Below are 23,068 nucleotides of genomic sequence, written 5' to 3' on the forward strand. Positions count from 1 at the left end.
TCTCCATGATGCATGGCAAAAATGGAATTCTGAATTAAAACGTTAAAGCGTCTGAATTAAGCCTTACGTAATTACATGATTCAGCACAATTTACAGTCAGGATTAATTTTTGAAGCAAATTACCTTACAAATTACCTAGTGTTCATAATCCTCATTTTTGCCAAATTCAAGTTTTATCTTGACACACCGTTGCATTCTCTTTTTTGGTTATTAGAAACAGTTGCATTCATATGACAGCACAAACATTCTGCAGCATAAAAAGTGAGCAGCAGACTCAACTTTAGAGATATAAAAATATTATTGTCAGTTTTAGGACTTACATGATTTTCTGTATCAATGTAACAAACGACCCCCTGGGATTGTGTCCAGGCCTCATGTATCATGTCATACTTGACCTCTTTTTGTTATCAGTTTGTGTTTGTGCAAGGTGTGTGCGTGGTCACCTTGCACTGCAATGAGAACCACAGCTACGCAGTGCAAGTAAAAGCTTCTACTCTGAAGACAATAGGACGGAGTATACGGCCTGAGACGGGTGCAGCTTTAGTGTCATAGTACATTCCACAGCATAGGCCATAAAGTCATTCAAGCAAGCCGCGCGGTGTGCACCTCTCAAAGCCATCAGATTCATAGTGTTAGCTTGAAGCTACATACAGTAAAGGCCGGGAGGAGCTGCGTTGGATGGAAAGAGGAGGTGACGATCATTCCACTCTGAAGTAAACATCTGATGCGTGACGATGCGAGTGATCAGAGAGGATGCCTGTCTCTCCATTTGCACATATAGAAACACTGCACAGAGGTTCCAGATCCATCTCAGATTCGTATCGTTAAAAGTGTCAACCTGCAGTGTGACAATTCAAAACCAACTGTTGCAATGTAACATTTCCAGGGCCTGCCGCACCAGCTGGGCATAAAAACATTGGTCTTCACTGCTACATACGCCCATCGCCCTTTATTGCTACAGGAATCAGAAAACCAGAACCCCCAGACCTGAGCTGACTTTCCACCAACCTAAAATAATCATGAATGCATGTACATCCAGTGTATTGAATGTGTTCAGAGCGATCTGAACCTCCATCCTGCATCTTATCTGGAAGCCTTTTCCCAGCTGGTGCAACTGGCTTAAGGAAAGCGTACACATCTACAGACTACTGAAAGCTGCTAAAGCAAGACAGATGTATCTGAATGGTGGGTTGTGACAGATTTGAGGTTTCTTTTTTATCCTCTGCTCACACTGCTCCCCAGTCTTTGTGTCCCAATATATGAATATGCATCAATATGCATCAATAACTGAAAGTTGAAAAGTGTGTGTGTGTGTGTGTGTGTGTGCATTTGTGTGTTGGTAGTGTGTCACTCATAGGTCAAGAGTTGGCTTCAGAATGACGTGAAACTGAGTTTTGTGTCTGTGTGTGTGTATGGGTCTGTGTGCGCGTGTGTGGCGTGTCACTCGTAGACCCAATGATGGTTGCTGTCATCCCAGCACATGAGCTCCTGCTGCTGGAACCACAGTGAGATCTCCCTCTGTGCGCTCTCCACAGAGTCACTGCCATGGATCACGTTCCTGCCAGACACACACACACACGCATTACACACAGGAGTCACACTGTGCCTCCCTCCTCCTCCTCCTCCTCCTCAATGTCTTTAGCAGTTTCCTCTTATAACACGTCACCACCTGCCTGCCACCTGACTTCTGCCTCTTCCTGTGCATTCACACAGTGGTAACTCTGGGCTGTCACTCAGGTCTGTACACGCATACAGGCAGAGCCGCTCTGACATACCTGCCCACTTCCACGCAGAAGTCCCCTCGGATGGTCCCTGGAAGAGAATCTGCGGGGTTCGTCTCTCCCAGCATTCTGCGTGCCGTCTTCACCACGTCCAGCCCCTGCCACACCTGAACACACACACACACACACAAACAGCACTCCGTTTGATCGGCAATCCCAGGGGGAATCGTTATTCTGTTTCTGTGTAACATGGAAAGCTTTTTTTCTGCTTCCAAATTTAGATGGTATCATCTGCCCTACTTGCAGCGCCCATACAAGCAAACAAGAAATGAATAAAGGCACAGAACCAGAGCTTTACTCTGAGGAATTTAAGTAACCTATTTCACAAAACATCCTAAGATATCAAAATTTCCAGACTCAAGGTAAAAATGGTCATGAGACACCTGCTCTTTCTCACCATGGCGATGACAGGTCCGGAGCTCATGTAGCGTATCAGCCCGTTGAAGAAAGGCTTGTCCCTCAGCTCCCAGTAGTGGTCCTTCAGGAGGCTTTCCGAGGCCTGTGGCAGTCAGAACAGAGAAGGCTTCAGGATTGCTCCCCCAAACCCACGTCTGCCTCACACATACGGCTGTGGGAATCTGGACTTAACTGCACGCTCACTGTCCATATCCTTCTATTTGACCATGCATTCAACAGCAGGTACCAGTCTACGTTAGTGTCTTACAGTTCTTGCTCTCATGCATGCCCACTGTTGCTGCATTTCACATTTTCTCATATTCCATCATCACCTGCATGAGTTTGAGGCCGACCAGGCGGAAGCCCTTGCGCTCAAAGCGGCGGATGATCTCGCCCACCAGCCTCCGGTGCACGCCATCCGGCTTCACTGCGATGAAGGTCCGCTCGTTGACCCCGGTCCAGCCTGCCACAGAGGGACCGGACACACCCACATCAGCACTCGCGGCACTACGTTAGTCAACAACCTCCTGGGTGGAGAAACACTGGAACTCCATTGGAGTTCACATGTTCTCCCTGTGTTTGCGTGGGTTTCCGCTGGGCACTCCGGTTTCCTCCCACCATCAAAAGACACGCATGTTAGGGTTAATACTCCTGTCAGTGCCCTTGACCAAGGCACTGACAAAAGAACTGGAGTTGGTCCCCGGGCGCTGCACTGCGGCTACCCACTGCTTCGGATGGGTCAAATGCAGAAGGTGAATTTTCCCACGGGGATCAATAAAGTGTACCAACATTTTTTTTTATTTAAGTGGCATGGCTCAAAGGAACATTCTTTCACAATTCTCACTGTAATGTTATGATGCTGGATGCCATACCTGGCATCTGTGCACAGACAATTGTGCCACCTTAGGTCCACGTGCATGAAGTTTGCCACAGTGCAAAATGGTCTCCTGTTCACGCTGCTTGTTAAATTAAAGGCTGGATGACCACTTTTTCATAGCAGATTATAAGACAATGTATGTTTCTTAAATACATACTCATGTTCAAGTCATAATACTATACTGTTCATTTATGATGGCACTCATTCATAGGTTTATTTTTATATTGTTTTAAATTAGTAGCCACTTTCTGAACTTCTGAAAGGACCAAAGTAATAACATCTGATGCAGTGTACAGATGCAATGAGAAACTCCATAGTGTCCACTTCTCCACAGATCTCTCCACTGAAGAAATTTTGAAAACTTCAAAATGGCAGGTGACAGTCTCAATGGAAAAGGGAACAATGCACATAAATGAAAGCTTCTCTGCTGTTTTAAAATAAGGAATTTATTTACAATTAAAATAATATGGTAGGTGTTGGCTTTAGCTAGAATTGGTCCACTAATCTCACTCGCCCAGAGCATCAGCAGGATTTTCTGGGGGCTGCTGGACCAAAACCATGCAAAAGTCAGTGGGACATGTAGAGACCCTACGCACAGCACAACAAAATTGACTCTGGAACTGTCAATCAGTTATAGGCTGGCTTGACTGCGACTTGCTTGCGTGAATTTATCATTAAGGGCAGGCTGCACCATCTGTGCAATGACTGTATACACTTTGGACATTTGTTTATTAGCTAGCAAGCTAACCTGCTAACCTCAGCTCTCTAAACAAGCTGGCACACAGCGCCTAACCTGCAAGTCTCTGGGCCACTGAATTTTTATCTGCTCGAGGACAGCCATGTACAGGGGACCTGTATTGGAACACATCCTTCAGAAGATTATGAATTAAGCTTATTACTTCACAATACATCTTCCATTGTCGCTACACTCGACTCACAGTATCTCCACCTTCATCAAGACATCAACAGGCTTTAAAAGTAAATGAAAATTGGAAATGGAAATCTCCAACTGTCCACTCTGGGCAACTATTACATATGTATGTATATATGTATTTGTATGAAATGTACTTGCCAGTGATTGGTTCTGATGCCAATCTGAAGACACTGTTGATGAGTGGAATGGTGGAATTATTTCAGGGACTAAGACAGTACCTAAAATAATATGCAATACAGATGTTCTCAACTGCTTTCAAAACACACGTTCAAAAATTAAATGATTCTTTCCCAGTGGTGTGTGAGGTACAGAAGCTCTATTTAGAGATATTCCAGTGTCAACTGCAGTAAAACAATTTCCAATGCAGGAGAACAAAAAATAAATGTACTGATGTGAAACTATTTATTTAAGATGATCTTGTACAATAACTACAGTAAAACAACTGTATAAGTTTATGCTATTCTACTCACCATCCAAAATGAGGCTTTAGCCTAAAATCTTGTCAATGCTGAAACTTGAGGCAATTAGAATGGACGAGTTTCCCAGAAACTACATTCCCATCTACATAATTAATGTAGGTACCATGCATTTATAATATAATTAACTCAAATATGAAATCCTGTCCTTATGATGCACTTGTTAATCAAAGTGCTCAATTCCAGTGCAGTTGAGCACACCTGAACCTGCATTAAATTTCTTAGGCGTTCTGTACCATTACCGTACTTTCATCTGAAATGTCTTCAGTAGTGCAGAGATGCAGATGGGACTTCTTTAGATTCCACTCTATTACATTTACAATGGGATTTCAAGTGCTGTCCAAGACCTCTGCAAATACACAAGTACGCAAATACAATAGTGTCGAGGATACATTCCATGAACAAAAATAAACGTCGAATCCTGGCAAGGCTACATATTGCATTGCGCATTTGCAACCAAAAAGCGAAAAAATATATTTCCCCTGTATTGCAGGGGAATCAGACCTTCATAATATTGTACTGCAATCACAACCAGAGCTTCATAATAATCAGGGACATTCCCCCAAAAGGTCTGTTGGAATGGAGACGCTTCATGTGGGCACTAATGGAGGGTATATGGCTGTTTAAGCACAGCCTGGCAAATCGAAAAGGGCATTCTTTTGACACCAGAAATTAAACCTTAAGAAGACAAATATGCTATTTCTCCCATTCACCCTAGACAGCTCACCAAATTCCTCAGTTCTTGCACGCTTTGCAACTGAATTCCCAATCTCCTGCTGACCGGACTGCAACCTTTTCGTTCCCATGTCAAATACGGCTCGTACTGCCTTCCAATTATAAACACTTTCACATGACAAGCGGCAAGAAACCAATCGGCACAGGCTTTACGAACATCGACAAAAAATACTCATCTATAAATAGGATCCCACTTCTCCAGATGAAGTTACAAAGTTACTCTAAAGTAGAAAAGTGGTAATAGTTTCACTGCGTGAGGAACACGATCCCTGTTCCACCATGCATTGGGTAACTACAGTCTGGCTAACGTTAGCCAGATGATACTATAGGTAAATGCTATCGTTACTGCACGCCTGCATAAAAGAATAATAACGTAGGTAGCTAAGTAGCTTTCTGCATGTAGCCATGGTTGTCTGCCCAGGGGAAATGCCCCGAACTGAGTTTGTGTTGGACAACGTTTATTCGGTTTTTCATCGAACAAGCAAGGACGGCAGTTTGCCAGCCATCTGCTGCCAGCTTTATCCCTACTGAGCACATTATCTTCGCCCTGTTAAAACCCTGCCTGTCTGCCTCTAGATCACCGCAGACCTGAATCCGCCGAGACACGTGGTGTTCACTCAACATTTATTTTGTTCGCAAAATTGGATGTCGCAAGTTACATTTACATGTTCGCTCACCAGACATAGCTAACGTAGCAAATGGTTCTGCGCTAGCAACTTCTGAATGCAGTTGTAACTAACGTTAGCCTACCTATGCTAGCTAAATAGGCTCCGCAACAATACGCAAGCTATCCTCAAAAACAAATGAATTCAACAGGATTTAAATAGGGAAATAGTTAAGACAACACTCACCGGTCTGGAAAATGTATGCAAATATGCTTAACACTAGACAAATCATTGTTGTGTGAGATCGGGCGAACCGGCAGCCTGCACCAGCCGTGGTGATGAAGGGCGCGAACGCTCGTGCACACGTACGTCTTAGGTGCTTGCGCGTACTCGACAGCGGGTACGCAAAGCACCGCGGGACAAAAAGGCATTGGTAAAAAAAAAAAAATTGATCCGTTTCACCATTTTTTTATTCTGATAACATACTGTGCATCACAGAGAACTGTAAATACTTATCCCAGGAAAAAACTACTAGAAAAGTAATACAAACAAAATGAAACTGCACAGCATGATTCACACCTTCACGGCATGGTTTGTTAGACGATAACACTTGATCCAGCTTACACTGAAAAAAAAAACATTTTTCATTCAAATGTTACTGTGCACCAGTACCCTCATGTGTGAGCAAGCCAACAATTCAGACATGCAACAGAGACAGGCTGAACCGATGAAATAGGAGACATTCTTTACATGTGACACTAGGAAAGAAGCAATGTGCAGTTCTCATCTGAGCCAGTCCAGTCCTACCAGCCTGACCACCCAAGTTTTGATTTGCACTTCAAATTCTGCACAATGTACTCCATTATATGGGTCAGTGAGCCAACGTCCCTGTGCTCACACTGGGGTCCCTTCCTGCCGCTGCTTCTCCTTCTCCTGGCTCTGGAAATAGTCTTTATTGAGAGGGACATGCCTGTGCAGGTCGATGATCGGCTCTTCTGAGAGAGGCTTTCCCTCTTTGCGCCTCTGGGCCAGGATCATGGCGCGCAGCAGGGGTGGGTAGGCCGCGTATCGTGGGGTGGTGTCAGGGACTGGTGTGAAGCGCTTGAACTCCTCCTCTTCGTGTTTAGGTACAAGGCGCCAGTCGTGGTACATCACCTTGTCCACCTCCTTCACCTCGCTCTCCTCCTTTCCTGAGAGGTGGGGGGGGGACGACGACAATATTTTTCAATAAGAACTAAAAAACTTCCCATTATCAGACTTAGGTAGAATTCAATGTGTACTCTTCACTATTTCCATTTGATATCTGGATTATACGTGTTGGGGTGGATATGGGGATGGGCCAATGGATAGTGCCTTTTAATTTGTTGCAGATTCTGAGATACCCATCAGTGGTACTCTGTGCTAGATGCTAATCATTACTGGCAAGTGCATCATTTCTGAATTATTTTGCCATTAATGTTACTAACTGCAAGGCTATGTTGAAGAGACTTGTGTCTGCTCGAGTATCAGAAGTGTGTGAAGTTTTGCAATCCATGAGGTCCTTGGGGATATACTGAGTCCTTATAATAGATGTGCTAATTATTTACACAGCATAATCTCACATGACACGTATATGTCATGTATGTCTGGGGCCAGTGCTATTAGTGATAAGTGCCACTCACAAAGCAAGGGTATTTTCACAAAAAAATTCCACCACAGGTTATAAAAAGGACATCATTTCTGACACCATAGTGAGACATTCCAGTCTATTTGTACAGTTACTTTGCATGCACATGAATCTGGATATGCATGAATGACAAGCAATGAAATCATTTAATATGCTGTCTGAGATTCTACTCACCTTTAAAGGTCAGGATTCCCCATGCTTTACCATGGTCCATGTTCTAAAATGGTAGAGGAGCAAAATAAGATTCCAAACCCAAACCATAAATCTATCAAGTACATGATTAAATATTGATGGATCTATCACAGTGTGTTCAGTTGGATTGTGAAAATCAACTTGAATTTTGTATTTTTTCAGCAGCATCTTTAGAAAAACCACAGGATGGGGATTTTGATGATTATCTGAGGAATAAGTGTCTGTCATTGTGCGAGCTGGGCAGCAGTGTGGTGTGGAGGTGAGGAGTGTTAACCAAAAGGTCACTGGTTCCATTCCCGGATGGGGCCCTGCTGTTACACCTTGGACAAGGTACTTACCCCACAATTGCCTCAGTAACTATCCAGCTGTATAAATGGGTAAAACTGTAACCTACGTAAGTTGCTCTGGATAAGAGAATCAATAATATAATGTCATGAGCTAGTATGTACAATTGTCCACATTGATCCTGAAAATGCAGAGATATTGCACTTCAAATTTCCTGATTCTGTGCATTCAATCCCACCGGGCACATGATTATAATGAAATTCAGCCTCTAAATGGTGAAACGTCACAGCTTCCTTCCCATATTCTTTGGTCCCCCTCACCTCCGCAGTGTAGTCCACCTTTACCCTGGTGATCTTCCAGTAGCAAGGCTCCTGGTATTCAGTAAGCCATGACTTGCGTGTGAAAAGGCGACCGACCCCAAAGAGACGGAGGCCAGCCAGCAGCGGGAAGAGGCGGCTCTCCCGTTGCACGTCTTCCCAGGCCAGTACGGGCAGCTTCTTCCCCGTAAAGGGCCGCGTCATGGTCTCATAGTCCAGCGCGTACTTCTGCCAGTCTCTGGGCCGCTCCTTCAGGGCACGATATTCGCGGATCTTGCGCGCCATCTCGGCAATCAGGCGGACTCGCTTCTTCCTCGCCATGCTTTTGTCTTTGTGACTTGACTCTCGCTGACAACTGCGTACATGAAGCAAGATAAACTCCAAGTAAGACAAACAGAAACAGATGTTTTGAATATAATTGTAGGGTAGATAGAAAAATGTTCAACCATATGACAAAATACTGTACATATCCTACAATGCACAACACTTCTATCTTGGAATCAATGGAATGCAACAAGCATGTATCAATTAAATTCAGTGTTCTGTGGAAACATTTTACCCACTCCTAAATGAGTATCAAATAAAACCAATAAAGCCCATCACTTTGGAAGGAGTCAATTATAGCTTTAACACGACAGACATTGGCTGTAGCAAAAGCAGTTAAATTTGTCCTGAAGATATAACTGCTGTTGAGCGACCTCAAACAATTATAATCGAATTACGTGAATTATAAGGTACGGTAAGGCGACAACAATGGAATAAATATCTGACAGAATCTATCAATGCAAGCGAGGAGCATCGTGTCGACTCAGACAGTACTATCAGGCATGCATTTAACAATTACAACACACACACACACAGCAGTTCATGATTTCATGCCCCTCCACAACTGCATTTGTGTGTCTTCAATAAGACCTCCTGACAAAAGCAGGAAAACGTCTTACAAAAAACTTGCTAGTCAGTACCTCCTCAACCACTGAGAAGATGCCTTTTCACATAAGCTCCTAGCCGGTTACCTAGCTAGCTGACCAGCTATCTTACTATCATTATTCGTTTCTGTAGTTAGCCACACCATTTCTGCAGCAAACAAACAGATGTTTATATTCAGCGTATTATATTTATGTTGCCATCGACTGATTGGTAGCCTGGAATGTGCTAAACGTGGAAATAAAATGCGTACCGTTTTTCTGGCTAGTCCTTTTCCCCCTCACCTGTTTTTAACTTGACCTCCACGTGAACGTAACTTCCTCCTGATGGAACGTGTTACAGTTTCCTCCTTCCGTGCAGAAACATTGTAACGTACATTTAGTTCCACCACTTTGTTATCTCCTGATTATATGCAACCTACAGTATGTTTGAGTCTCAGTTATCGTAACTATGTATTTCTGCAGTAATTTTAAGGCTAAATTATACATTTCATATTTCTCAGGGCTTTAATTTCTCTGAACTAAAATACATCGCTTAGCCATATGAGCCAAATAAGTCATTAATTAGACACAGACTTTTTTACTGAAATTTGGGAAACTGGCAAAATATTCAGGATCATGTATGTGTGTATGTGGTCATCAAGACTTTGTCCCAAAAAGGTCCTCTGAAGTACCACTGAAATCTCCCTGATGAGGTGATGGTGATATTGACGCTTGTAATAACTATAATTTTTTTCCATCTGCTACAGACAGCTCACAGAGAGTGACAAGCTGCCATTCTACATGCAAGATTCATGTTGAACTGGGTGCAATTTGCTATGCAACACCCTGCAAATTTATGCCACACTTTCTTTATTGTTACTTTCGTGTTACTGCCCTTAGTTTTGCAGTTCCATATATAGCTGTTGTTCTAGAGCTCACTGTGCAAGTACAGAATAACATGGGCAACAGAAGCTATGGTACAGTGTATCTGACCTCCTGTCCAAGGATAATGATGTTTCCAATGTTTCTTTGTGATCCCAGGTGCAAGCTTGTCCAGGAACCAAACTTCTGTCCTCTTTTCTCCCTGAACATTCTGAACACAGAGAACATTTCACAACAGTGCATTGCAGGATTCTTCAAAAATAATCTTGATCTATAGATGAACACAACCTCATATGAAATAGTGAAAGAACTGAATTAGTTACAAATGCGCTTGAAGAACATGAAATAGTCACTTTTTAAGAAATCAGTAAGTTGCACAAGATATTTGTAAATGGTTTGCATTTAAACAAGAAATGCAATTCAACTAAAAAGATATGCACATGTGCTGCTTAGAATAATATTTACATTTTTCACCTGGGGGAACTGAAAGATGATGAGACTTCATAATGTTCTCTATGAATGGAGCTTTGACGGAATACACTGATGACAAATTTTGCCTCTCAATCTTTATTTAGAAAAAACATGAACTGTTAAAGGGAACTAAGCAGTTAAAAAAACTATGAAATATGTGCAAAATGGGTTTTGTACATATATCCTAGTTTGAAACACAGGCTATTATTTTAGATACATGTAACAACAAGAAAAGAGGAAATACAGTATATACAGTACTTGGTATATCAAATTTGTATACCAATAAGCAAAAGTGCTTGGATGCATAACAAGCTTTTAACAGTGAATTGTAAAACAATACATTTATAACTAACACAACCTCCTGTCTTGAACACTCACCCCACCCTGAAAAAGAGAAACACCACTGCAGTATCTGCTGCTTGGAAAAACGTTCAGTAAGACATAACTGCTATCTTCAATAATGTGATCAGCTCATGTGTCAATAGGAGTCTGCCAACAAGGGCCTGACCTAAACCCCTAAATATTGGAATATTCTAAAACTAAACATTACATTAGTCAATAACAGTGCAGCCTCACTATCACAGGTCAGCTTGGGTCCTAGCCATTTGGTTGTTAGAGCCGAGTTTTGTTCCAACAAAAGAGCACAGGCAACTGGAATGAGTTCACGGCTGTACCTCACAAATGTATTAGCCATATTACACCATTAATACAGGAGTCACTCTACAGTACGTAGAGTTTCAAGATACTGTACGGTACAGTAAAGGGCAGGATTATTTTAAAACAATTACTGTACACTCTCATAGTAAATACATCATACGTAGTATTTCCACCATTGAGGAACCCTTGAATATCTACATACATGGATAAAATAAAACCTAAGCTATCCAAGTTACTTTGGATTAGGGGGTCTGCAAAGCAAAGTTAATTTATGCTCATTAGATTGTGGCCCTGTTCTACCAATGGCCGCTGCCATATTGCAAAATATGACAATGCTAGAAAGTATGGTGGAACAAGTCTCACAAATGTTTTTGCTGCAGCTGTAATTGAACAACCTAATGATTACCAATGGCAGTAAACTTTACCCTCAGTATTTGTGGCAAAGGAGATTGTTATAGCAAGTGCACTGTTTGACAAATTACAGTCTATGAATCCCCTCAACTGCAAAACATAATTCCGTGAAGAATCGACGGATAACTTATTTGCGCAAGAGGGGGTATGTCTTGACAAACTGTGCATCAGACAATTGACCTGGTACAGCTGCTGACTACTGCAAAGATTCAAGCTGCTGCACTGCGAGTGACAGCCAAGCTACTCCCCAGCTCCTCAGCTGAGAGATATAAGGAGCCCTCAAATAGCAGATCTTAGCTTCCCCAAGCAAATGCATTAAGAGTTTAAAAATAACAGTAAACTGCGCATGTAAAAAAAACAAAAAACAAAAAAAAACAAAACTGAATCATCAAAAGTGACAACAGTTCACAAGATCAGTGGTTCTAAACAAGCGGTCAAAGGACAGAGAATGTGTGTGTATGTGTGGCTGGATATTACGTGGAGGACTGAAGCTATATTTTCCTGAGAATGCCTCTATCTCTGGATAGAGACACACTAAACACTCTACAATGGGGTACAGATGTTTTGCTGCATAGATTGCATCTGGCTCTTCTTTATGTCCACTTAAAAGCCTTTACGATGACGTTTAAAAAAAAATCTGACAAAACTAGCCTGAGCATGTTAACATAAGGCATGGTGCATGATGTGTGTTTCCATAAACTGTACAGCAATTCTTTCTCCAAGTCAAAGGTGCCTATAACAAGAGGTCATACGTTTACAGTAATTAACTGTAGAGTATTTGTGCGGATTTTTGCTCAGCACCTCGGCACAATTGTCATTACGCCTTATGAAGTGCTCTGTACACTTTTAAACAGAGCTAGCAAATATTAGCATGTCAGCCTTCTGGAGGATTTTGGAAGAAGTACCAAAGAGACACCAAAACATGGATTGCAATTCTAAACTCTCAAGCAATAGAGGGAGCTCAAGGAGATGTAATAAGTCAGATCACCCCACTGACCAGATCTCATGTTCACATTAAAAATGACTGAAGAAAAAAAAAGCTCTTATCTGTACACAGAAAAAAGCTAACACAACATTACAAGGTAAATGAAATAATGCAAAAAAAAAAAAAATTCATCATGGTGGAACTCATCAATTTCCTGTTACATATGCATCTGGTTACTGCTGCCTTTTCAAATACGCTGAGCCCGGCTATTTTCTCTAGCTGGTGGATTGTTTCAGAATCCACTTCCCAAACATCACGCTATCACCTCTACGCACATGCACTCACTCACAGATGGCATTTTAGTGGTGAGCTTCACAAGACATTTGGAATGTAGGTGTGGCTTTGTCCATGTTCAGCTTGAAAGCACACTGGATTGGTGCATGTTTCAAATTTGAAAAGGTAGCCTGACAGAAACCCAGGAATTCAGCATCCCAAATACTGTGGGAGAACTTCACATTGTACTTCTGCTGGCGCAAGCTTACATGTAAGCTTTTTAGTGTATTTAAATACTAACTTGCTGAGAGAATGTTAGAGGTGGAATAGAAAGGATCCTGTAATGAGTACAACATGCTCATTTGGTTGACATTACTCCTCTCTGTTATATTGGGTTAGTGTTTCTGCTTATTTTTGATGCTTATACTGAGCCAGTTTATCCATTTCAGTGAACTGGTTGTGAAGCAAATTGCAAGATGGAATTACAGAATACGTGAATGTTTTCATTGGAATTACAGATGACAGATTAATTACAGATTTTTTTTTTTTACACTTTATCAACTCTCTTGCATTGATTCCATTTACCAACCTATCTTTGATTATGGTCTTACTAGGAAGATTAGGCACGGCTATCGGGGAATCCGAGCATTCCCACTCCTTGCATAAAAAACGAACTTCCTGAAATATTGTTGTTGGCATCAGAATCGGCAGGTGTGGTACAGCAAGCTCTAGGTATCAGCACTGGCCCATAAAAGTCTGTATTGGTGCACACCTATGAGAAACCTAAAAAAGTTCCAGTATTTTCTGCACACAACTGTTACACACTTGATTATTTGTACTAATGCTAAATGCATACTGAAAGAGAATTGGCTCAGATATTATCTCTGCCCACATAGTTATACGATGAGTCCAACATGGTTTCTTTCGCTGTTTTTCCAGCTGAGCCACGGGGCCTGGCTCTAAAGCCAGAGGAAGGTGGGCCAAAGGTGTGTGTAACAGCAGGATGTGTCCCAGCAGTGATTTTAGGCCCTCAGTGTGACCTCAGCACCTTCCTGTGAGCACATCCTGTCACAGAACACCGCAGGGGACAGATCTGTAACAGGCGAATGTGGAACTGCACTCCGAGCAGTAAGAACTGGTTACCAATTAGGAGGAAAAAAGGACCAAACAGCTGGAGCAAAAAAAAAAAAAGGGAAAGAAGTAACAATGACAAAGACAAGCTGTGGAGACAAGGAGTCCGACACCCCATTCTATGGGTGAGCGTGGGGGAGGGGCGGGGGAGCGTGTGTGTGTGTTTGGGAGGGGCACGTGTAGGGGGAGGCTGTTAAGTCCAGCGGCAGCGCTTCCTCTGGCAGGCCTCGGGGTCGGAGGAGCAGCCCTCCGAGTCGCTCCCGGAAGAGAGCGCGGCGGAGGCATAGGCGCCGGGCGGGACGGGAGAGTCGGACGGCTGGTCAGGCCCGTCCGTGGCCCCGTTGTTGAGGCTGAGCACCCAGCCCAGCTTGTTGTGCAGCAGGTGCCGGAGGCCGGGGGGCAGCGGCAGCACGCTGAGCGTGTCCACACAGTCAGGCAGCAGCTGCCGCAGCCGCGCGCAGCACAGGTACTGCAGGGAGGTGGGGGCGAAGCAGGAGCGGATCACCTTCATGCTGCTCTTGGCCGCCGTGGAGCACACCATGGGGAAGAACTTCTTGTTCTGCAGCTCTGTGGCGGCCACACCTGGGGCAGAGGGACAACAGGTCAACAGATGTCCATTTGCAGAGGGGAGGAGAGGGGAAGATAAAATACCACTAGCATACTGGTAGCATACATTATGCATAGGTTTGCATAATCATGCTACTGGGTTATGGCATGAATTCGGGATAACAAATATCTTAATGGAGCAACACAGTGAATAGGCTGGATTTCTGTTCAATCAAAGGGACACATACATACAGATTACTGAGAGACTCACTTTTCATACACCTATCAGCCTGGTACCCTGAGGATCTTCTCAAATTAAGACCCCCACCCCTGCCCCCCCCGCCCAACCAGGGCTGTTTGCTACTCTACTTCACCCCTGGGATCCCCCCGTCCCCCACGTTCACTGTCCTTCGCCCTCACCTATGCACTTGCGGTTCTTGAAGAAGGTGAGGGTGCCGTGCCAGGTGTCCAAGTGCACCCCAATAATGGAACCTTGGCCAAAGCGTGACGAGAAGCTAACCTTGTCACCTCTGTGATGCAGCAGACCTGCAGATACACAAGCACACACACAAGCATTTTTCAGAAACTACAAATGGCACCTGACAGTTTTCAGTGTTGAGCGCTGTTGATGCGAAGGTGGCAGGGCCTAACCTGTGTATGACAGCCCCCAGCTGTCTTCATCCTTCCCCAGCAGACTGCAGAACGTGTGTCTGTACTTGTCCAGATTCACGTCTGACGTCCCTATTCCCACCATCTGCCAACACAACCGGCCAATCCCACAGAGGCAATGTGAGAGTGTGTATGACGTGAGACTGACCCCAGTGCCCAAAGAACCACATACGTAACACTCTTCAGGACATTTATAAGCGGATGCCTGGTTTATGCCACGCTGGTTTGCCAGCAGTACCCACCATGTCGGTGCCGTATACTGGGGAGGTCATCTTGATCTCCCAGAAGTGCTGTCCGTCGGCCAGCTCCTTGGAGCCGCGGATGGCGGCTGTGCCACAGCTGTACTCCATGTGGAAGTTGACCTTGCGATTGTCACAGGTGAGCAGGGTGGCAGTGGATTTACTGCTATCATCCCACACCCAGTCAAAGTCTGGGCACAAAAAGAAGAACATCTTCATGTTGAGGGAGTCAGCAGTCAGGCTAAATGTGGGGCAAATCTTAGCCCGCAAAAGCCACAAACAGCTAACCAAACAGGTGAGGCCATCAGTACACATCTCTCTGATCATATTAACATGAACAACACAAGGGAACAGTTATGCTTAGCTGCAGACACTGTTATCTACAGTGCTCTGTGTAATGCTTGTCAGGTCAATTTGAAACACCAGCCTTGTCACAGGAACAATTACTTTACACTTACAGACACAACATTGAAAAAAATCAATAATAGTTGGCATTGCAGACATTTCCACTGCAGTGTGTGGACTGCAGTTTTTGCACACAATAAGACATTGACAACACAAAGAGAAGAAACTGGAGAAACAGGTCAAAGGGGCACAAGACACTGCATGTTTGAACAAAAGCAAAGTTATCTCGCCTGTCCTAGAAAAGCTCTACACATACAGGGAGCTACAGGACGCCAGTAACATTCCACCCTTGCTGTTCAGACAGTCTGTACACATTATATTTGAGAAGACTACAACCAAACCAAAATGATACGAGGCTGACGACATACTTGAATTATCAGTGCAATTTTTTTTCCTGAAACGGCACTTGGTTTCTATGGCAACAAACCAAAATGTACAGCCGCACATCTTTATTAAGGCAATTAGACACAAACTATTGTTGTTCACATGAAGTATTATTAACTGTATGTTGGCTGCACATATGCCTGCCTTTTCTACAAATGAAAAACAAACTCAGGATTTATTAAATAGGGAAAAGGGCACAGCTGCTGTTGTCAAACTCAATAACACCAGCATGTGTGTCACAGCATTAACACGGTTATAAAGCGTACAGAACACTACAAACATTAACTCGTTGGATGAAAGCAGAAGTTTCCTTGCTTCCGGAAACTCAGAAAAGATGGCACAGCAAAAACTTAAAAATAAATAGGATTCAAATGCTTTATCTGGGCAAGTCAGAAATACTTCCCCTAAATAAATTTATCACAAGTAAGCAGTGCCCACGCAACTTCTAATAAAATGCTCCAGAACGCAGCAAAAACCAGCCATTGCAAAAAGACACCAATACAGCTGGCAGTCTCATTTTCAGAAAATCAACATCATACTTTACGAAAGATGAAATTGCTTATATAAGCAACAGCAAATGGATTAAGTCATCAACATATGTTTTGTGGAAAATTAAATCTTTTTAAATGCAGCAAGCATGTGACACAACCTTAATGAAAGTATTTACTTGTTCTTTCTGAGGTGAGTGGATGCACAGGAAAAAATCTGTGAAACCTTCTTCACATGGGGGATATTTTTTTAATCAGCAGTAAGGGAATACTGCAGGAGGGACCTGGCAACCCTGCCTCCTCCTGTGGAGGTCACTCACCCTGGGCGTCCTCTCCGCAGTGGCAGTCCTTGACGCGGTGGAAGGCCCGCAGCCGGGGGTTGTAGCTGGGCTCGGCTTGGGAGTCGCAGCCACAGTAAGACTCCCCCGTCACCGGCACTGCGCTGGGCACCGCGGGGATGACCGCCGGGAACTCCAGCTCTGAGTCCGAGTCGCTGTACTGGTGGACACAAACGGAGCACACGACACGTCTCAGAGGCGACGACATAGGCGTGCTCTGCCGCTCACTTCCTTTTTTTTCCCCGCCGTTGTTTTCAGCTTGACACAGAGCAGCAACAAGTCAGCTATATATAAGTTGGAAATCTACCCACAGCAGTCATTTCCAGTACACAGTGCTCTTTTCGCTGACCAATGAGAACGCTGAAACTCTCAGCTAGGTGTCCAGGTGCGGTGAGCCTTGAAATCTGTGTGGGGAAAAGCTTGCTGGCCGCAAAGCGGGCTCAGGGTGTCCTCAGGCCCTACACACGGTGCTGGCAAACTGAGAAAGCCATCTGCGAACAGTGAGACAACAGTGCAGAATGTTTCACCCCGATTCTAAAAACAGCAGGCAGCTATAGATACGGCCTGGCGTGGGCAGATCCAGTAACAGGCAAGAGGGGCTCAGAGCTATGCAGGAGCACAGCTGTGAGAGAGCAGTGCACAAGCATTAACCCCTGCTCTAATAAAACAGCCCACATCAGCCCAAAACAGCCACGTCCCTATGAGTGTGCCTTGGTCTCCAAGTGCTGAAGAGACAGTAAGAATGAAATGAACCAGCACCTTATAGCCACTCATTCTGCGCTGGCCTGTATCCTGACACAAAAATTCACCCAGCAATACGTTCTGCTTCAAGCTCCATATCAACACCCTGTTCCCTCCAGTCACAGACTGTTCTCTGAGCACAAAAAAGGCAAACAGCAGTTGTCTGTACGAGCACATGGAAAACTGCTGACAAAGAGCTGCAGGGACAGTATGTCCATTCCGAGGCTGCCACGTTCAGAAACATCAATGCTGGGGAACACTAAACTAGCCTAGCATTGTCATAAACTGTGACTCTAACCAAAAGACCTCCATCTCTTCCTCTGTGCTGAGACACTGCAATTCCCTTTGTCGTGTTCCCTTTGTCGTGTCCCCTGCACCAAGCTGCACAACATGCCCTCATCTCAGCTCAACCTCTTAACACAGGGCATCCTCCTTTTATGAAGCAAAGCAGCACAAGTGGTGATGAGAAAACCCAGGTTCTGTGTAATACCACAGCTATGCAAATCTTGTTTAGCAATGTCTGCTGTTGTGAGGGATCACATAACCAAGCTGTAAACACAAGGCCGTGGAACAATGCTATAAAATGCCAGTCGCCTTCCCAGGCTGCTGTGCACAAAGCGGCTGTTGTCATCATTCTTGTTGTGTGAAATACTTCAGCACAGTATGTCTGCCATTAGAACCACTGCTCAGTTCTGACTCCTCAACCCGCCCCTTACTAAAGATGCTTGATGGCCAAATTGAAATCAACAAACCAAATTCGTATTGTGCGAACAACTTACAGAAAGCTCTTTGAAGACTTCGCCATCGGTACGTTTCAGCTCAGTGCAGCGGCCGGCAACCCACACACGCTCACCTGTAAGCGTTCATACCGCCACTCCTCACTCTCCGAGGCCAGAACCAATGCCCGGGCGTCTGCATCTCGCCGGATACCGCCCCACACGTAGCGCCACGCCCTGCTGTTCCTGTTGCGTCTCGACATGGCAGGTAGCACTGTGACCTGTAAGGGCAGACAGAAAGAGTGTCAGAGGCAAGATGGCCAGACCCAAGCACAAGTCCTTTTTTCCCCAAGATCTTATGGGTATCACTGATGACATTGCCTTTAAATGCCCTCAGGTACAGGTTCCAGGCATCAGCATGGGAATCACAGTTTAATCGGTAAACTCCATAACAAACCCAGGAGTCTTGTGCAAATAAATATGCAATGATATTACAAATTATAAGGCACTACACTTAACCTCATTGATGGTTTATGCAATGCAGGCATAGTGCTGGGCTGATATTGGTCAAGTAGTTTGTCCACAAGTCCACAAAACATTTCAGGCTCTTTGTTAACAATGACAACAACAACTACAATAATAATAATAATAATAATAATAATAATAATAATAAATTATTTAGATTTGTACACCTCTACGTTCCACATTCACCTGCTAAAAGGTCAATTTAGGATGCAGAGACCAACGGAAGTCAATGGTGACAGAACAATGACAATATCCGAGAGAAGACAGTAATAACCCACAGTGTACAAACTGGAAATAAACCTCAGGGGCGTCTTGTTATGGTTACGACGATACATTTCAAACATTTTCACTAACGTAAATTGCCATCATGCACTTTAGGATGCAACTCTACATGACCTACTACACTGGCTTGTGCTATAGCAAGCAGACTCCCATGAATGACAAACGTTACATTTCCTGAGTGGGTGTAGTAGCAATCTGACCCAGCTACTCGTGTGGTCAGTTTACAAGATAGCTATCTGAGTTATTATTATTATTATTATTATTATTATTATTTGACCTGCCGTTTCTTCGCTGAACTAGCTACATTGGTAACGTTAACTGGCTACTTAGAATCATAGCCATTGCGTTAAAAAGTCATGTTTTCAAAATCGCATAACTTTAGCTAACTCGTTTGCTAGTTAGCAACAAGTCTCAAAAATAACTACACAAACAGAAGATACCCACAAAACAGCTAGCTACGTGGTGGACGTAGCAGCAGCTAACGTTCGCAAAAACTGGATAGCAAGTTGGCTAACTGATTGGTTACCTCTGAGCTTGCCTGAAAAAAGACTATACACAGGCAGCAAATCTACGACCAAGTAAACCCGGACATAGCACCTAAGGTCCATTTCGATACACGCCCCAAGCTGGAAGTATCCAGCAAGCTAGACAGACAGGTAGCTAGCATGCAAAACAGTAGCTAGCCAGCTGCCATCTTGTCAGGTTAACGGTTCACTAGTACAATGCATCCCCACTACGTAGGTCTTTCGCATATCTGCATGGGCTGACAGTGGACATGGTTAATGCATTTGACGCACTGTAGAAATACAGAGATTAATGGCTTTGCGTAACACCTGCTCCAAACCGATGCTCGTTAACAAGCAGACCGTCTTCCGTTTGCAGGCAATCGGGCCTAGCAAGCGAGCTAACTATCTAGCTAACTGGCAGGCTAGCTATGCAATTATAATAATCTTAGAAACACTCAATTTTCGTTAGTAATGCATGCCGAAAACAGTCAGAACCTCGAAGCTCTGTGCAAAGTGTTTGGGTAATAATGCTGCATATTTCCTTTCTGTGCACAAATTCCAGTGCAGAAATCTCAAACTTGCATCTAACGCTTAATGACAGATGCCACAAACATCACCGCTAGCGAAATTACTGACGTTACCTGACTGGTCACCACCAGCTTGTCCTTCGTTTGCACCTCGTCGCACTGGGTTGTTTTCTTCAGTGCGCCGCTGTCACAATATTTATTTTCAACAGCTGTCTTTTGGTTTATTTACTTGATATGCGACTAATGTTTCTCTGCTTAGTGTCAGTCACTCTGAAAATGACCCACTTCCACGGCAGACGTAAACATTTCGTTTCACGCCTCGCCATAAAGCTCTTGCGCATTGGGTAGCATACTTCAGGGGTGGATCTGATGTGAAGACTCTCCTACCCAATTCGCCAACAGCGACATCCTTAAATCTGACGGCGGGTTGGACTTTCGGTCAAATGCTGAATTTAGTTAAATGGTCATAAATGGCACCGTTGTTTGACACTATTAGCTATGCAATATAAGAAATACATCTGTTTTTCAAGATGACAAATGACCGCGGTCAGGCCTGTTTAATATGAATTGATATGAAAGTGATCACAACGTCAAACTGGATTTTGTAGGATGGTTTGTAATTGCATCATATTTGGAGAGCCTTTATTTTTCGGATTCTTTCATTTTGATTGATTATACCACATTGAAGAAAAGGGTAGATCTAAGATAAGATCAGGTGCAAAGAGGTGAGTCCTTAGAAAGTGTTGGAAGGTCGTGAGAGGATGAAAACCATTACAAACAGGGTTGCCATCGCTTCTTTCGTCATTCCTCTACCGTTCGTTTAAAAAACCCCAGTTTGAGGGTAGTGTCACAGATTTCCGCGTACCTTCATTCAACCCGAAAGTAACAACCAAGTACCCGAATTGAGGTAATGCGACATTGGCTGGATTAAGGATTTAATCTGCCACGATCTGTTACATCGTTTTATATACAAAACGATGTAATACACAATCTGTTCATAAATAAGATTGCCAGCTTGATGGCTGACCTTTTTGGTATGGCCATTGGGCTAGGGTGAATTTTTAAGTGATCCCCTTCAAGAACAGTAGAAAAAACGCATAACACCATAATGGTAAGAAACAGGGGTCATAACTGAAAGGTTGTCAGTTCAATTACCTGCTGGGGCACTGCTGGCCAAGGTACTTATCCCAGATTTGCTTAGTAACTGTCCAACTGTATAAATAAATAATATATAAAAAATGTAACCTGTGTAAATTGCTCTTGATAAGAGTATTTGCTAAATGACAGTAATGTAAGTGCAATGTAGTGTAACATGGGAGAGGATGTGTAAACAAGCATCCCGATCCCAGAAAGCTAAAGGAAAAACAATTCTGATGGAGGGAACCAAATGTCATGATACACCCCCATTATTTGGTTAATCTCGATTAAAAAATGTTTAAGCATGTATCTCCATGCTTTTCTGCACCCTCTTTCATACCCCATCAATTTGAAAATACCCCATTAATGTGTGATTTTGCCTTAACGACGATGGATTTTTCTGTTTTGGTGACTATTTCCATTCTTAGTCCATGTCGAAAGAGGCATGTTAATACGTTATGGCTCAATAGAGCATGCAGATCCATTTTCAAAGGGAAGCAGCTTTTATAGTAAATATTCCTAACGAGTAGCCTGTATAAATGGGGGCAAACATCATTGTACAAATAAGACTGGACTATACTATGTCAGGAGCTGAAAAATGTATTGAGCCAACTGAACAGAATGAGATACCCATTTGGACAGCACAACATATACCAAACTGGGTGATACGACATAGGGTGGAAATGAGTCGGTGGAGTGCAGGGCATGAATCACACTGGAAGGAGAGTTATTGAGAGACTGGTTAGATCGAGGGGCTGACATTCAAGTTGGGGCTGTATAATACAGAGGTCACTCCATGTTTGATCCTTCTTAGTTTAAGGTGAGACACACACAACACAACATTGTTGCTGTCATGAATACATTAGTTTATTGGTGCAAAGAGCGAGCTGGTCTTTTCTCCTTTTTTTCAGGACTGCAAGATGGTGAATCTCATTGTGCCAGGAGACCTTTGTTGCTAGGGGGCGGATTTGTGCGTGCAAATTACTGGGAGAGGAAATAAGAAGCGAAACAGATGAGCCTGCGAGCATCACTGTGTCCCGAACACTTATAGACCTACCTTGAATTGACAGAGCAAATAATTCCCGTGGCCCAGCTGTAAGTTTGTTTGTCTTAAAATCAAGTTTTCACATGTGGCATCTGCGTATCTGTCAACATTTCAATTACTCTGTTTTGTGGCATGAACAATGATAGATTCTAAAATTGTATAAGGAACCAGCAGGTAAACGTGACTGGAACACCATTTCATGTGCAAATAAAGTGTTATGAAACTCCATCTGGCAGAAAAAAATCAAATGAACAATTTCTGGCTGAATTTTGACAATAAACCTCTATTACATTAAAGGTTTATGGCTTAATAATCTTAAAATATGTTTGGCACAGCAAGCTTAATTGTTTTTTCATTGTTGCCATCTGCTGGTAAACAATGCGTGTAATAATTTAGATGAGCAATGAACTGCCATAGAAAAGGAAGAAAATGAGGACAATTTTGGAAGGATTTTCAGCCAGGAGAAATACAAATCGATTCCCATGACAGTGCGACATCACAAGGTTATGGACACAGGGTTTCTTGAATTCGAGTTTAATTGCACTATCGTGGTGAAAAATTACAACTGCAGGCCATGATGTCTCAGGAGATAAGACCC

General features: G+C 43.5%; 3 protein-coding genes across 3 annotated transcripts; all 3 read right to left on the reverse strand.

Moving 5' to 3' along the window:
- Positions 1-1,130: 1,130 nt before the first annotated feature.
- On the reverse strand, positions 1,131-6,151 carry nme3 (NME/NM23 nucleoside diphosphate kinase 3). Its single transcript, XM_036553105.1, has 5 exons — positions 6,051-6,151; positions 2,510-2,640; positions 2,179-2,280; positions 1,776-1,888; positions 1,131-1,558 (listed from the first exon to the last, which is right to left on the reverse strand). The coding sequence occupies exons 1-5, from the start codon at positions 6,094-6,096 to the stop codon at positions 1,441-1,443; spliced, it is 510 nt and encodes a 169-aa protein (XP_036408998.1). The 5' UTR covers positions 6,097-6,151; the 3' UTR covers positions 1,131-1,440.
- Positions 6,152-6,390: 239 nt separating this feature from the next.
- Positions 6,391-9,508, reverse strand: mrps34 (mitochondrial ribosomal protein S34). Its single transcript, XM_036553096.1, has 4 exons — positions 9,445-9,508; positions 8,268-8,619; positions 7,645-7,687; positions 6,391-6,994 (listed from the first exon to the last, which is right to left on the reverse strand). The coding sequence occupies exons 2-4, from the start codon at positions 8,583-8,585 to the stop codon at positions 6,699-6,701; spliced, it is 657 nt and encodes a 218-aa protein (XP_036408989.1). The 5' UTR covers positions 8,586-8,619; positions 9,445-9,508; the 3' UTR covers positions 6,391-6,698.
- A 4,550-nt stretch (positions 9,509-14,058) lies between these two features.
- Positions 14,059-20,563, reverse strand: spsb3a (splA/ryanodine receptor domain and SOCS box containing 3a). The gene is made up of 7 exons (XM_036553090.1): positions 20,403-20,563; positions 18,586-18,729; positions 16,974-17,151; positions 15,380-15,567; positions 15,120-15,222; positions 14,889-15,014; positions 14,059-14,504 (listed from the first exon to the last, which is right to left on the reverse strand). The coding sequence occupies exons 2-7, from the start codon at positions 18,709-18,711 to the stop codon at positions 14,116-14,118; spliced, it is 1,110 nt and encodes a 369-aa protein (XP_036408983.1). The 5' UTR covers positions 18,712-18,729; positions 20,403-20,563; the 3' UTR covers positions 14,059-14,115.
- Between the last annotated feature and the right edge of the window lie 2,505 nt (positions 20,564-23,068).

This window comes from Megalops cyprinoides, chromosome 19, assembly GCF_013368585.1.
Source record: "Megalops cyprinoides isolate fMegCyp1 chromosome 19, fMegCyp1.pri, whole genome shotgun sequence".
NCBI lineage: Eukaryota > Metazoa > Chordata > Actinopteri > Elopiformes > Megalopidae > Megalops > Megalops cyprinoides.

Excerpts from the sequence above, each read along its gene's own strand:
- nme3 (XM_036553105.1), bottom strand. The coding sequence starts at position 6,096 with ATGATTTGTCTAGTGTTAAGCATATTTGCATACATTTTCCAGACCG. Across the intron at positions 2,281-2,509 it reads TCGGCCTCAAACTCATGCAG|GCCTCGGAAAGCCTCCTGAA; the intron begins GTGATGATGGAA and ends TGACTGCCACAG. Across the intron at positions 1,889-2,178 it reads CCGGACCTGTCATCGCCATG|GTGTGGCAGGGGCTGGACGT; the intron begins GTGAGAAAGAGC and ends GTGTGTGTTCAG.
- mrps34 (XM_036553096.1), bottom strand. The coding sequence starts at position 8,585 with ATGGCGAGGAAGAAGCGAGTCCGCCTGATTGCCGAGATGGCGCGCAAG. Across the intron at positions 7,688-8,267 it reads AGGTGGACTACACTGCGGAG|AACATGGACCATGGTAAAGC; the intron begins GTGAGGGGGACC and ends CTACCATTTTAG. Across the intron at positions 6,995-7,644 it reads GGGAATCCTGACCTTTAAAG|GAAAGGAGGAGAGCGAGGTG; the intron begins GTGAGTAGAATC and ends CCCACCTCTCAG.
- spsb3a (XM_036553090.1), bottom strand. The coding sequence starts at position 18,711 with ATGTCGAGACGCAACAGGAACAGCAGGGCGTGGCGCTACGTGTGGGGC. Across the intron at positions 17,152-18,585 it reads GGCGGTATGAACGCTTACAG|TACAGCGACTCGGACTCAGA; the intron begins GTGAGCGTGTGT and ends TGTGTCCACCAG. Across the intron at positions 15,568-16,973 it reads CTGCGGAGAGGACGCCCAGG|ACTTTGACTGGGTGTGGGAT; the intron begins GTGAGTGACCTC and ends TTTTGTGCCCAG.